The following is a 16,679-nucleotide window of genomic DNA, read 5'->3' on the forward strand; positions in this document are numbered from 1 at the left end:
AGCAGGAGAGCAGTGATGTGTGAACTGAATTTGGTGACACTACAGTGTGTTACAGTGAAGTTGAATATTTTATTAGTAACTTTTTTCGCGTTTCGCACTTTGCAGACGGTCCCTTCAGACTTATCTCTCAGACGCCAGCGTATTGAGATCAAGGTATTTTGTACAGAGCGGATGAAAGCTTGTTTTCAGGAAAACTCGCTTGTAGCTCGTTTACTACATCACTGTGAATTAAACGAGACGTTACTTGTGTAGTAAAAACGTTTTGCTCGTGAGTTATTGATCCAGAAAAGTCGAATCTGTGAATAACTTGCCAACCTCACCGAACTCCATCTCAGTAGGTGGCGGAAATGCACTATAAGTTAGTTTGCCAACCGCCACTAAGTGGAAAGAAGAAGAAGCCACAACAGTGGACGTGGAACGTAAACAGGATTATTCGCTGTCACAGCTATGGATCTGTCACTTTGAGAAAGCAGATATTAGTACTAAGACTGGGGAAAATACTACAAACCAATGAAGGAAGCTTTCGTTTAACGTAATTTGGATTTGACCAGTGAAGGAAATAAGTAACTTTCGATTAGTTCGCACGTTTTTCTAATCGTTTGCGTTATACTTGCGTTCAAATTACGTGCAAATGCTTACCAAAGAGGAACACGTCTAGTTTAGCTGTTGTCCTGTTCTCATATTCATCGGCTTTGCTCGCACGTCCACCTTTGTGATGGCTCCGATGGGCATCCGGCTGTCCCCGCTCGGCATAGCCGTGTTCTGCTTGCTGGGAGTCGGTGTGATCTATCACCTATACGCGGGAGTTTTATCCAGTAGAATCGCCTCATTCAGACAGAAAAGCACTGTGGATCTGAGAGACCTGCTCGCGCTATCAATGGAGGCTGCGGTGCAGGGCGGGCGGGAGGTGAAGAGGATCAGGGAGGATAACACACTAGAGGAGAAGTCAAAGGGCAAAACAAAAGAAGGAGCCAGTGAAAAGCTCACGCTGGGTGATCTGAACTCCCACCGCAAGATGTTCTACTTGATCAAGAACACCTACCCTTATATACAGGTACAGGTGATCTAAGCTTGTGGATGGGATATGCTTTACCATGGTAACCATATTCTGCGGTTACTACTGATTTTACTAATGTAAACGTATAATATTTCCTCGTCTACACTGTGTGTAGAAGCTGACTTTAGTGAATATAGTCATGGACGGTTAAAGTGCATTTATGATAAAATTGTTATATAAAAAATTAAGGGCACACGTAAAACGTTATTTTGCTTAGCAAATTTATTAATTACTATTCTTCCGCTAGACCGGACATAACATAACAAATATGACGATCTGCTATAGCGCAACAGTCGGGTTCCGGTTTAACTGGGCTGCATCCGAAAACTGAAAAGGCAGCATTCAAAGGCATCAAGGCACGTCCGATTCCAAAGTTAGCTTCACTTCCTGTCTCATGAGATACCTTCATCTGGTCGATTTTGAAGGCAGCATATATCCTTCGCTGCCTTTGATATCCCACAATCCTGTGCCTTCCATTCCGTGACAGTTGAGCTAAAAAATAAAGATGGCGTCTGAAAGTTGCGTTTGGTTGTTAGTTTGTGTGTAATGTATTATTGATACACCATTTAAATGTAGTATTTCTAATTAACTTTTTGCACTTTTGATGTTATTTCTAGCGATAAATTAGTATTATAGTAATTCAATATTCGTTTAGCTATCGCCAAAACTCCTATTTTGTTGTAAATCATTGAACCGTTACGCTGCCTCAGAAGCCTGACCGAAATCAGTTTAATGAGGTGCTTTCGTGCAAAAACGCTGCCTTCAAAGTCATTCGGCTGTGTTCGAAATGGCATACTTGCTTACTGCTCAGTACACAGTGTATACTGCCTACTATTTTTTAAAGAATAGTATGTGAAACAGTATACAGTAAGCAACAAATGTTTCAGAGTAGTATGCTTAATTGTCACATGACAAACACAAACATTAATTCAGCACAGCTGTGAAGGTTGTTACCTTACAAACAAATGTGCTAACTATTCTTTTTACAAAGGCTTGTTATTAAGGCGTCATACTAGTAAACAATATTGGCCAATTGAACTCATTTCATAATTTAATAACTTTACATAGGCTATGGACTGAACTGAATGAGCTGTCTTTAACTGAACAATATTTTTGGCAGTTACACTGTTGAAAAAGTTATATAATCTAATTACACTAAGTGCAAATAATGATAAATTATGTTTACAATAAAATAGCAGCATTTTCTTTAGCAACAGGTGTGTAAATAGTAGTTAGGTGGCAGATATTTAAGTCTAAGATTAAATGGGAAGTCGTGGCCTAATGGTTAGAGAGTCGGACTTGTAATCACTGCTCGAATTGAAGGGGGGCTGGGGGGATCCGGGACCCCCCATAAGGCATTAGGGACCCCCCATAAGAAGTAAAATATAGACTTAGGGGGGTCCCTCAGATATTTTTATTTGAGTAAAAATGATAATGACAAATGTGATTAAATTCAAGCAATGGATATGGTAAATTAAATTTCGTGAATTATTTACAATAATTTATATTAAGTTTGTTTATGGGCTAGTTGTCATGTCTCTTTAAATTTTAAACGCCCCGCCCCACATCTAAAGACCGCTAAGCGCAGGACATCGTTGACATGACTGCTTGATTGGCGCCGCTCCGTCAAGCTAACTTCAGCTAAAAAAATGGAGAATAACAAACCTCCACTCGCAGTCGGGAAGAGGAAGCTTCTTACTGACTTTTTTGAGGGGTAATTTTCTCTCTATATCTTTCCACTATATTTATCAACTCCATGTCTTTTGTATTCCTTGCATAAATTATTATTAGGCCTGGTTCTGGGGTGCTAGAGATCTCGATGAAGATGAGTGACAGCTTTTTAGTAATTATAAAGGGAGTGCTCGTTGTGCGGTTTCTGTGCTATATATAATCCATTCAGAATTGTATAAAACTTGTTTTTCATGCTGCTAAGACCAACGGCCACATACACGCTGCAAAGTTTCGGGAATTACATCGGCATGTAAATGCGGGATTTACTCTTGAAATAGCTATGATTGACATATTGATAGCCATAGTAAGTTCCTGAATAAAGCAGACTTTTGGACAGAAATGGTTGAATAGTCTGCTGACTGACAGACTCACTCATAACAGTCCACTGCGCCACCTACTGGACGTAACTATGTAAACTGCACTAAAATCGTTCAACTTACACTACTGTTCAAAAGTCATTTCTGTTCACCAAGCCTCCATTGATTTGATCCAAAATACAGTAAAAACACTAATATAATTAAATATTATTACAATTTAAAATAATAATAATACAATAGTAAACAATTTTCAGCATCATTACTCCAGTCTTCAGTGCCTGTACTGTTTACTTCTGTTTTTTTTTTTTTTACTGCTGTACTAGAGACACTACTTTGTAAATGAATTCTTGAAGAGTTTCCTTGTGTGTGAGTGCTGTGATTGCAGATAAAGCCAACACTCTCTCTCTCTTACGCTTTCATACACCTTTAATGGTATATGCTACTTCCCCGTCACCCCTAGATTGTCAAGTATACTCGAAATTGGTGCTCTGCGTTTAACCCATCCAAGTGCACACACACAGCAGTGAGTAGTGAACAAATGCACGCGCGCACACACACACACACGCACGCACACACACACACACACACACACACACACCCGGAGCAGTATTGAGGTGCTCAAGGGCACCTCAGTCATGGTATTGAGGGTGGAGAGAGCGCTGTACATTCACTCCCCCCACCTACAATCCCTGCCGGCCGGGGACTCGAACCCACAACCTTTCGATTACGAGTCCGACTCTCTAACCATTAGGCCACGACTTCCCCACTAATTATTTATATAAAAGGGACCGTAACACACATGATCTTCAGAAATCATTCTAATATGCTGATTTGCTGCTCAAGAAACATTTCTGATTATTATTATCAATGTTGAAAACAGTTATGTACAATTTTTTTTTCTGGATTCTGTGATGAATAGAAAGTTCAAAAGAACAACATTTATCTGAAATAGATATAATTTGTAACATTATACACTATCGTTCAAAAGTTTGGGGTTTTTGGGTGGAAATAAATTAAAGAAATTAATACTTTTATTCAGAAGGGATGCATAAATTGAATCTTTTGAACTTTCTACTCATCAAAGAATCCTGAAAACCATTTGTACACAACTGGTTTCAACATTGATAATAAGAAATGTTTGAGCAGCAAATCAGCATATTAAAATGATTTCTGAAGGATCATGATCATGATGTGAAAATAGAAAAATACAGAAAACAGCTGTTTCACATTCTCACAATATTAATGTTTTTACTTTAAAAAAATACAAATAAATAAATAAATATATATGCTACATTTCACTGCTGGTTATACTCGGTATAATTGTGTATGTGACAAATAAAAACTCTTGAATATATACAGGTGCATCTCAATAAATTAGAATGTCGTGGAAAAGTTCATTTATTTCAGTAATTCAACTCAAATTGTGAAACTCGTGTATTAAATAAGTTCAGTGCACACAGACTGAAGTAGTTTAAGTCTTTGGTTCTTTTAATTGTGATTTAGTCTCACATTTAACAAAAACCCACCAATTCACTATCTCAACAAATTAGAATATGGTGACATGCCAATCAGCGAATCAACTCAAAACACCTGCAAAGGTTTCCTAAGCCTTCCAAATGGTCTCTCAGTTTGGTTCACTAGGCTACACAATCATGGGGAAGACTGCTGATCTGACAGTTGTCCAGAAGACAATCATTGACACCCTTCACAAGGAGGGTAACCCACAAACATTCATTGCCAAAGAAGCTGGCTGTTCACAGAGTGCTGTATCCAAGCATGTTAACAGAAAGTTGAGTGGAAGGAACAAGTGTGGAAGAAAAAGATGCACAACCAACCGAGAGAACCGCAGCCTTATGAGGATTGTCAAGCAAAATTGACTCAAGAATTTGGGTGAAGTTCACAAGGAATGGACTGAGGCTGGGGTCAAGGCATCAAGAGCCACCACACACAGACGTGTCAAGGAATTTGGCTACAGTTGTCATATTCCTCTTGTTAAGCCACTCCTGAACCACAGACAACGTCAGAGGCGTTTTACCTGGGCTAAGGAGAAGAAGAACTGGACTGTTGCCCAGTGGTCCAAAGTCTTCTTTTCAGATGAGAGCAAGTTTTGTATTTGGAAACCAAGGTCCTAGAGACGGGAGGAAGGGTGGAGAAGCTCATAGTCCAAGTTGCATGAAGTCCAGTGTGAAGTTTCAACAGTCTGTGATGATTTGGGGTGCCATGTCATCTGCTGGTGTTGGTCCATTGTGTTTTTTGAAAACCAAAGTCACTGCACCCGTTTACCAAGAAATTTTGGAGCACTTCATGCTTCTTTCTGCTGACCAGCTTTTTAAAGATTTTGGTTTCATTTTCCAGCAGGATTTGTCACCTGCCCACACTGCCAAAGGTACCAAAAGTTGGTTAAATGACCATGGTGTTGGTGTGCTTAACTGGCCAGCAAACTCACCAGACCTGAACCCCATAGACAATCTATGGGGTATTGTCAAGAGGAAGATGAGAAATGAGACCAAAAAATGCAGATGAGCTGAAGGCCACTGTCAAAGCAACCTGGGCTTCCATACCCCCTCAGCAGTGCCACAAACTGATCAACTCCATGCCACGCAGAATTGAGTCAGTAATTAATGCAAAAGGAGCCCCTACCAAGTATTGAGTACATATACAGTACATGAACATACTTTCCAGAAGGCCAACAATTCACTAAAAATGTTTTTTTTTATTGGTCTTATGAAGTATTGTAATTTGTTGAGATAGTGAATTGGTGGGTTTTTGTTAAATGTGAGACTAAATCACAATTAAAAGAACCAAAGACTTAAACTCCTTCCATCTGTGTGCATTGAATTTATTTAATACACAAGTTTCACAATTTGAGTTGAATTACTGAAATAAATTAACTTTTCCACAACATTCTAATTTATTGAGATGCACCTGTATATTGGTTTATGTCTTCACCCACTGGTTCCTGAAATTACATTGAGAGCTGTTATGGATAAATGAGTTGAATTTTGAGAATCTCCTGGACATGCCTACGTTAAACTTATAAACTATTATAAAGACTATATCCTGTTTGCCCAGTTGTCTTGCACTCTTTGAATAATACTTAATCTCATCTCTATAGTATCCTTTTGCTACTGTTTAAGTAATAAAAAGGTCCTTTAAAATGTCCATTTGAAGTTACTGACTGCTCCTTTATCACTGCTTTCTGAAACATTATGAAATAATTATTCCTGTGCCACTGCTGAATTTGAATACCATTCAGTGTGTCTGAAAGCCATATGAATATTTTCTACAGTTTTTGAGAAATTTCAATGTATTTTTATGTCACATGCTTTTACGGATCTTCAAGTGCCTTATATGTAGTCCCCTGGTATATTTGCCATAGTTGCCCTTTTGGGTCTGCTGCTTTGTCACCCTCGAAATCCAGTATTACTTGGAGTAAGCCATTTAAAAGAAGAATAGTAGCTTATCTCTCTTTGTTATACAACATTAAATAGTATATAGTTATGCATATTATGATCAAATATATTGTTTATTTTGTATAAATTGTATATTGCGAGACTAACCCCCACCAAAAAAAAAAGTCTGATGGTGGGGACCCCCCATAAGACTTGATTCAATTCGAGCACTGCTTGTAATCCAAAGGTTGTGGGTTCGAGTCTCAGGCCGGCAGGGATTGTAGGTGGGGGGAGCGAATGTCCAGCGCTCTCTCCACCCTCAATACCACGACTGAGGTGCCCTTGAGCAACCCCCAACTGCTCCCTGGGCGCCGCAGCATAAATGGCTGCCCACTGCTCCGGGTGTGTGTTCACAGTGTGTGTGTGTGCACGTTGGATGGGTTAAATGCAGAGCACTAATTCTGAGTATGGGTCACCATACTTGGCCGTATCTCACTTCACTTCACGTTATACTGTAGTACATTATAAAACAGTATGCAGTAACATATTAGACAACATTTTAGTGTAAATTATCATAAATTTTATTTGATGAACGCCACTTTATTGGGACAAAAACCTACTAACAGCTAAGCACACTGTATTATTAATGAGGTGTTTAATCTCCACTTTTCAAATACTTACTTAGGCATTTATTTTCAATAAAACATTTTCTGATCTGGTATGTGATGGGAAAAGGAGTTGCACGAGTTTGACAAAAGCCGAAATCGAACTCGGATCACTCGTATCAACAGCAGCTCGTATCTTTTATTCTCTCCGCCATTGATTCTACAGAAATACACGTGTCTTCAGCAGAGCTGTTTATCACAGGCAGGCATTGGTGGCCAGAGTTAATGTAAATAGCCTCTGACAACAAATTGGTCTATTTGTCTTTAGAGTAAATACGCTCCATTTCTTTTTAGAGCTGTTTGCATCGGAATTTAATTCTGTTTGCTTAATTGAAATATTTATTCTAGTTATATATATAATTTATTTATATATTACTGCAATATTAATATTATTATGTAATATCTTTGAAACAATATATAAAGCGCTATAGAGATAAAGGTGACGTCATTTGACTTGATCGGAAAAGTGCCGTAGAGATTAAAGTACAATTTATGTCCTACAAATGATATATTGTTTTTAAATGCACAGCGATAGTTTGTAGATTACATGTATATGTATAAACGTGCATATACAAGTGTAACATTTATAATTATTATTCCCCGCCTCCAGTTCACTCACGCGTTTGAAGATGAAAGGTCACATGGAGTGCGTTGCATTCTGGGAAACAGTACCCCACGCAGCGTCTTCAGATGCATACATCAAATTTCTGCAAATGTAGCAGGTAATCCGGGCATTCCATGCATACAGAAAATTCACATACTATTCACAGTATTCACACAGCATACTGCAGTATAGTAGGAGTTGTATGATAGTATGCCATTTAGAACACAGCTTCTGTGCTGATTTCAGTATACTTGAGTTATATTTAGCAGATTCTGGCAAATATAGTAGGTCATCCGGGTATTTCATGCATACAGCAAATGTGCATACTATGAGCAGCATACATACTGGATGCTGCAGAAATAGTAAGAGTAGTATGATAGTATGGCATTTCGAACACAGCTATTGCCTTGTTTTCGGATGCTGCCCTGGTGACTGTGTTATCTGGTGACCAACTTCCTGGTTCAGGTCTCTGCTCCAGATGTGATGGAACGAACGCCGCAGATTCGCCAATTCTGAAAGAACTAACTGATTAAGTTATGTAATTATTAAGTTGTCTAATAAACGCACGCTTGCTCATTACATGATTTTGATATTCTTGTAAAGATAATGGTATGGTCGCCCGTAGCGGCTGAAGTACGGAAAATAAACAAAGTCTGTTTGGCATGGGTTTCGAACATGCTAAAAGACACTGCGCCGAATACAGTTTTGGCTTATGACTTAATTTGACTACATTTTATGGTTTATGATATTAAAGTACATCACATGGAGTCAGAGACAATGGTAAATCTGTGGCTACTATGGTTTAATTGCAAACGCTATCATTAAACTGTATTTACTATAGTAAAAACATGGTACAATTTCTTAAGAAACAAGGAGATGTCTCATTTGTTGAATGCAATGATGTTATTTCCGCATTGTTTTGCCATGTTAGGATCAACTGGGGATCGTGTTAACTGGGGACATGCACGTGCACGCTAATAGTTTTATCTGAGTTTCCAGCAGATGTTGGACCTCCACAGATTCGTCACAGGGAATTTTCAACGGAATTGATTTCAAAGCTTTCCACATTTGTGAATGTTTGTATGATTATTGGACACTGTTGTTTCCCCAGTCGATGTTCCAAAGATTCAGAAGCCGTTTAAGGGAAGTTTTAATGCGTTTTCATGTCGCGTCTCACAGACCACGCCCAGCGCACGGAGCTGAAAGGGCTTGAATAAAGCGTGTTTAGCTTTAGATAAAAATACGAGGATATAGCACTGAACGATATTTACCATAAACAACCCGGAGCGCTTGTAATGTGATCCGCTCCGCTCTTTTGATGCGCCGCTCACTTAAAACGGTGCTGCCGTTACGGCTCGCAGTCCGGATGGATGCCGGGGTGCAGATGCACTTATAGAAGTATTTAAGGATAAAAGACTCAAGTTGCTTTTAAAATATTCACAAGTCCTTTTCCTCGAGTCGAATAAAGTCTGGAGTCATTTCAGGTCAAGTCAAGTCTGAAGGCTATAAAAATGCGACTCGAGTCCTAGCCCATCTCTGCCTTGGGTTGCATCAGACATTTTGTTTGCATTTATTTTTGTCTTATATTAAGTATCCCTGATATATATAATGTTATGCATAAACACCATTTTAAAGGAATATTAAAATGTTCACTGTATAAGGAATAATTTTTATGATTATATAATATTATTACATATGTTATATAAAGCTTGAAGCATCAGAATCGGCATCGGTATCGGCCGATCACCATGACAAGAAATCGGTACTCGTATCGGCTGCAAAAATCCTGATCGGAGCATCCCTAATATATATATATATATATATATATATATATATATATATACTGCATGTTCGCTAGTTCAGGAGATCGCACATACAGCCCGTGTCTCTGAATGCTTCTCATACTCGCTCCGCTCTGCCCCACGCTGCGCGTCTCACGGACGAGCCGTTTACACTCAGCCTGTGAGGCCATTGAGTGACTTATAAACAAGTAAAAGTACTTTAAAATCAATCCTAAATGTAACTGGAAGCCAGTGTAAGGACCTGAGGACTGGTGTGATATGCTCAGATTTTCTGGTTCTAGTCAGAATCCTGGCAGCAGCATTCTGGATGAGCTGCAGTTGTCTAATGGTCTTCTTGGGAAGGCCGGTGAGGAGACCATTACAGTAATCCACCCTGCTGGTGGTAAAGGCATGAACAAGTTTCTCCAAGTCTTGACTGGAAACAAAACATCTAATTCTTGCAATGTTTTTGAGATGATAGTATGCTGATTTAGTTACTGCTTTGACATGACTACTGAAACTAAGGTCTGTCTCCAGAATCACCCCAAGATTTCTGACTTAATTTTTAGTTGTTTAGTCAAGGTGTGCATTCACCTTGAAAACTTCATCTTTGTTTCCAAATGCAATGACTTCAGTTTTCTCCTTGTTTAACTGAAGAAAGTTCTGGCACATCCAACTGTTAAGTTCATCAATGCATTGGCAGAGGGAGTCAATGGGGCTGTAGTCATTTGGAGATAAGACTAGGTAAATCTGGGTATCATCAGCATAGCTGTGATAGGCAATTTGGTTCTTCCTCATTATCTGACTTAGTGGGAGCATATACAGGCTAAACGAGAGCGGTGCAAGAATTGAGCCTTGTGGGACTCCACATGTCATGGCCGTCCACTTAGACTTATGCTCTCCTATACTCACATAATAACCTCTCCCTTCTAGGTATGACCTGAACCATTTGAGTGCCATCCCAGAAAGCCCGACCCAGTTTTCCAGTCTCTCTAGAAGTATGTTATGATCGACAGTGTCAAATGCAGCACTAAGATCTAGTAGTACCAGCACTGATATTTTGCCAGAATCAGAATTGAAGCGCATATCATTTATTATCTTAATGAGTGCTGTCTCTGTGCTGTGATGTGCTCAGAAACCAGATTGAAAATTGTCCAGGTATCCATTTGAGTTTAAGTAGTTGTTCAGCTGATTAAAAACTACCTTTTCAATAATCTTACCTATGAAAGGAAGATTTGATATGGGTCTATAGTTGCTCAACATGGTGTTATCAAGATTGCGCTTTTTCAGAAAGGGCTTAACGACTGCAGTTTTAAGGGAGTTTGGAAAAGTCCCAGAAAGAAGTGAGGCGTTCTTTTAAGAGATCAGTTTCTAAACAGTTAAGCACATTTTTGAAAAAGGATGTGGGAAGTGTGTCAAGATAGCAGGTTGAAGATTTAAGGTGCTGTACTATTTCTGCCAAAGTTTTATCAATTTTTTTTAAAAACACACATAGTCACTTCTTTTTGAAATTGCGGTCGAATCTGTGTGACCTCTGCATAACTTGAGGATGTGCCAATCTCCTTTCTGATATTATTGATCTTCTCAGAAAAGAAGGAAGCAAACTCATTGCATTTGCTGTCGGAGAGCATTTCACTGCGAATCTGACTTGGGGGGTTTGTCAGTCTCTCAACAGTCGCAAAAAGAGTGTGAGTGTTGTTTAAGTTACTGTTTATAAGGTTTGAAAAGAAAGTCTGTCTAGCTGTGGCTAGTTCCACATTGAAAGCATGAAGGCTGTCTTTATAGATGCTATAGTGAATTTCGAGTTTCGTCTTCCGCCACATCCGCTCAGCTTTTCTGCATTGTCTTTTCATGCTCTGAACTGCTGTTGATTTTCTCCAAAGTGAGTTTTGTTTGCCAGTCTTCTTGCTGACCTTTATCAGAGCAATATCATCAATAGCATTCTTAACTTTTGAGTTAACCCTCTGGTTGTGTTCGGACTCCAGTCACGCCCGTTGTGTTCCCGGTCAAAAATGACCGGACTCCAAACAACTGCTTATAAATCTGTCATTATGCTATATTATCACTAAATATTGGATTCAATCTTTTTGTCAACTTGTTTTCTTTCATTTAGGACTGGTTTTGTGTTTGTATTTGCTTCTGATTAATCGTAAGCCTTATTTATCCGAAAGTAGGCACCTCATTTTTTGAGTGAAAAAAGCATTTTTTATGAATAATTTTCATAATATGAAATGAAAAATTATGAAAATTTCCACTGTTTCTCACACTAGTGTACTTTAATGTTTAATCAAGAAGTTTGCTTTTAAATGCTTTTATTTTGTACAAAATTGCACAAAGGAACACTTGTCAAAAATGGCTGGCCATTGAAAGTGAATGGGGAAGAATGAAAGAAACAACTAGTGTTCAGGAGCATGTTGTGCTTGCAAACATAAATGCCTTGGACCAGTGCGTGCATGTATACTCACGCTATCACACACACACACACACACACACACACATCTATGCATACAAACTATTGTATTACACCTATTTCATCCTACCCTGAACTGTATGCAATATGCTTTTATGAATCTCATATTATAACTCTCTCGCTCTCTCACACACACACACACACACAATGCACACAAATGCTCAAACTGCCTTGTCTTTGGCCTGCATTGACTTCAAATTAATCTTTTTTTTTTTCCATCCTTCGACCAGAACGTTACATCAACTTCAGCTGGGTCCTCAAAATCAGAAGATTGCTTCTTTTCAGTTGTTGCAAGGTTTTCAGCTTGTCCAGTGATATTTTTATCTTCCAATATATCTTGCAATGCATCGTCACTGTAAAATTCTTCTTCAGTTGTCTCTTCCTCGTGTAAATGACAAGCAAGGCACTGTGAGGCATTTGTATGCTCTAGCATTTAATTGTAAACTTTCGTTTACTCTGAGAGAACACGAAAGCCTCTAAACATATTGTCATAATGTTTTGTCTAGTACGTGGCCGCTTAGAGCTCATGGTGGTGGAAAGATTTTGGGGTGGGTGAAAAAAAATCGGGGTGGGAGGAAAAAATATTTTTCAAATCTTTTGCGTTCCCTCGCAAAACTTTGCGTTCTCTCGCAAAGATGTTTGCGTTCCCTCGCAAAACTTTGCGTACATCTTTGCGAGAGAACGCAAGCATCTTTGCGAGGGAACGCAAGCATCTTTGCGAGGGAACGCAAGCATCTTTGCGAGGGAACGCAAACATCTTTGCGAGAGAACGCAAACATCTTTGCGAGAGAACGCAATGTTTTGTGAGGGAACGCAATAGGGCTGCAACAACTAATCGATAAAATCGATTATTATCGATTATGAAAATCATCGACAACGATTCTCATTATCGATTAATCGGGTCTGCCCACAGTGCACGTCCAACTTCAGCTGGTTAGTCAAATTACGGCACTGAATAATGCATTTCTATGGACAAAATGCATCTAAAAATAGTGGAGGAAACAGAATGAGATTCTGCCGGAGAAGCACGTGATCTAAGCTGCCCAAAACATGATAATTCTTTATTTTAAGCTTTAAGTTAATGCATAAGAGTAATGACTTGCCCTGTCAGGCGCTTTGACAGATGCGTGTGCGTCCTCAGCGCAAAAACGTTCAGTTTACGGTCATATCCTTATCTATAAATGCCACAAATTCACGCGAGCATTTCCATTTTTGCATAAAGGTCCGTCCTGACAGTCTGTGTTAAGTTTAAAATACCGAATGAGCGCCGGCGCGGCGGGCGCGCGCACGCGCGTCAGACGGACAGAACACAGTAGAGAGGGAGACAATTATATGCTTTTCAGCGCAAACATATCCATTGTGCTGAATTATCTGTTGTTGAAAGTTAATTTAAGGTTTAAAAGTCAACATGCAGTGCGAATATTTTATGAGAGTAGGAACTTTAAAGGGATAACAGCGTGTAATTGTCTGTCTGAATATAAACATGAGACGCTCCATAACGGCCTTTTACAGGATAAAGAAATGACGAGGTGACTGTGATCAAAGTAGTTCCTGCAGAACATTACTCTTACCTGTTGGTTAACACTGAGTTTGTGTTTTTATTCGTCTTTATTATTATCTTTATTATTTTAATTTTTAATAGAGGTTTAAACTATATTCAATTTTTACAATGCTTAACAAATTTATGTAAGTTTAACAATGTGTTTATGTAAGGTTTGTGCCACTGCTGCTCTAAAGTAACAGTATTGGTGATAACCAAAATCATTTTTCGGCTTTCTGTACTGGTTAGTACTCCAATATGTGTAAGCTCTTTAGTAACAGTAGTAGGCTATTTTTAATGCTATAATATCATTATTGCTGTTATCTATGAAAGAAAACCAGAGCATTTATTTGAGTATTTTTTTTTCGCGATACCCAATTGCAGTCAAAAAGTACATAAACAATACCAGCAAGAATGCAAGCTGTTATGAGGCCATTTTTTATTATTATGTCCAATAAATGACAATAACATTTTTAAATTTAAACATTTTTGACAAATTTCTAAAATATGTTTTCTCTTTATTATGATAAGTGGTCTAATAAATTAAGCACTGTATGTTTTCATAGCATTCAGTTGTCACGTTTGTTTGAAGGACATTGGGCAGAATGTGGAATAGTGTTTTTTTTTTGTCAATATTTTTTTAATCCGATTAATCGATTAATCGAAAGAGTAATCGGCCAACTAATCGATTATCAAAATAATCGTTAGTTGCAGCCCTAGAACGCAAGCATCTTTGCGAGGGAACGCAATGTTTTGCGAGGGAACGCAAGCATCTTTGCGAGAGAACGCAATGTTTTGCGAGGGAACGCAAGCATCTTTGCGAGAGAACGCAAAGTTTTGCGAGGGAACGCAAACATCTTTGCGAGGGAACGCAAACATCTTTGCGAGAGAACGCAATGTTTTGCGAGAGAACGCAAAGTTTTGCGAGAGAACGCAAAGTTTTGCGAGAGAACGCAAACATCTTTGCGAGAGAACGCAATGTTTTGCGAGGGAACGCAAACATCTTTGAGAGTGAACGCAAAAGATTTGAAAAATATTTTTTCCTCCCACCCCGAATTTTTTTCACCCACCCCGAAATCTTTCCACCACCATGAGCTCTAAGGGGCTCCGTAGTCTAGACTATGTGGTGAAAGAAAACATTATTTTTGAGGTCAATGCAGGCTAAAGACAAGGCAGTCTGAGCGTGTGTGTGTGTGTGTGTGTGTGTGTGTGAGAGAGAGAGAGAGAGAGTTATATCAGATTCATAAAAGGATATTGCATGCAGTTCAGGGTAGGATGAAATAGGTGTAATACTCACAATAGTTTGTATGCATGGATGGATGGATGGGTGTGTGTGTGTGTGCGCGTGCGCGTGCGTGTGTATGTGTGTGTGTGATAGCTTGAGTATAAATGCATCCACACATGCAAAGGTCCAAGGTCTTTGTTTGCAAGCACAACATGCTCCTGAACACTAGTTGTTTCTTTCATTCTTCCCCATTCACTTTCAATGGCCGGCCATTTTTGACAAGTGTTACTTTGTGCAATTTTGTACAAAATAAAAGCATTTAAAAGCAAACTTCTTGATTAAACATTAAAGTACACTAGTGTGAGAAACAGTGCAAATTTTCATAATTTTTCATTTCATATTATGAAAATTATTCATAAAAAATGCTTTTCACTCAAAAAATTAGGTACCTACTCTCAGATAAATGAGGCTTACGATTAATCAGAAGCAAATAGAAACACAAAACCAGTCCTAAATGAAAGAAAACAAGTTGACAAAAAGAATGAATCCAATATTTAGTGATAATATAGCATAATGACAGATTTATAAGCAGTTGTTTGAAGTCCGGTCATTTTTGACCGGGAACACAACGAGTGTGACTAGGTGAAATAAAACCCACAAAAAATTACGAAAATTCAAAAAAAAATTATGTGAAGTACTTGTACCCTATGTGCACAAAGTCAGTAAGTTTGAGTCCAATGCGATAACGTTAACTAGTATTTTCAGGAAAAAGAAAAAAAATTTTGGGTCAATTTGACCCGAACACAACCAGAGGGTTTTAAATGACTCCAGGAGAAGATCAACAGGGTCTGCAGAAATGCTTGGTGTTAATGATATTGCCTTCATAAATAGCGCACTAGTGTTCTCGTTAATGCATCTCTTTCTGATAGAGACAGATCTAGATTCAGTGGTGACTGAGATCAATACATCAAAGAAAATACAGAAGTGATCAGATAGTGCTACATCCTTAATTACAATGGATGAGATGTTTAGACCTCTACTGATGAGTAGATCTAGAGTGTGTCCACGATTGTGTGTGGGTCCGTGCACATGCTGACTCAGGTCAAAAGTGTTTAAAACAGTTATAATTTCTTTTGTAGTTTTGATTTCTGCATTATCTATGTGAATATTAAAATCCCCTGCAATAGCAAAACAGTCACACTCTAAGGAAATCATTGATAACAGTTCAGTGAACTCATCAACAAAGGCTGGAGAATATTTTGGAGGCCTGTAAATAATGATAAACAGGGTGCGTGGAGCACAATACCTAGGTGTTCAAAAGACAAATACTGACCAAATGACATTTGCTTGCACTGATAAACATCTTTAAACACAGCAGTTACACCTCCACCTCTCCTAACAGTCCTGCAGACACTTATAAAATTAAAGTTAGGGGGGGCTGTTTCATTGAGGACTGTTGCACTGCAGCTGCCCTCTAACCATGTTTCGTTTAGAAACATAAAATCCAGGTTGTTTGTGGTTATTAAATCGTTGATCAAAAATGATTTATTTTTAAGTGAGCGAATGTTTAAAAATGCTAACTTGGAATTACATTTTGTCTCTACAGCAATCTTAGATTGATGCATTATAGGCCGCAGGTTAGATGGGTCAGCCGTACGGCTTGAAGGCCTTAGACTTTCTATCGCGTGATAAAACAGAAATAGAGGAGGCTACAGGCACACTGGGTTCCCGCTTTTTCTGTAAACATTTGTGAATGTTATGGCTAATATAGCGGGGACCCGACACATATCACTGAGAGCTGTTATCAGTTGATTTTTGGTTCACCTACACCAGATGGAGAGGGGTTTGGGCCCTGGCGTTGTGGCAGCGGCCGGAGAGCTCTCGCAGGAGGAGGAGG

General features: G+C 38.8%; 1 protein-coding gene across 3 annotated transcripts in view; it reads left to right on the forward strand.

Moving 5' to 3' along the window:
* Nucleotides 1–373: 373 nt before the first annotated feature.
* bpnt2 (3'(2'), 5'-bisphosphate nucleotidase 2) overlaps nucleotides 374–16,679 on the forward strand; it is a 33,732-nt gene continuing 17,426 nt past the window's right edge. For all 3 annotated transcript variants that reach the window (XR_013782080.1, XM_079380007.1, XM_079380008.1), the window contains exon 1: nucleotides 374–1,054. Coding sequence is in view for 2 of the 3 variants with exons in the window: in XM_079380007.1 (XP_079236133.1) it covers nucleotides 716–1,054 (339 nt within the window). In the remaining variant the exon portion in view is untranslated. The remainder of the gene's footprint in view (nucleotides 1,055–16,679) is intronic.

This window comes from Barbus barbus (assembly GCF_936440315.1).
Source record: "Barbus barbus genome assembly, chromosome: 26".
NCBI classification, from domain to species: domain Eukaryota; kingdom Metazoa; phylum Chordata; class Actinopteri; order Cypriniformes; family Cyprinidae; genus Barbus; species Barbus barbus.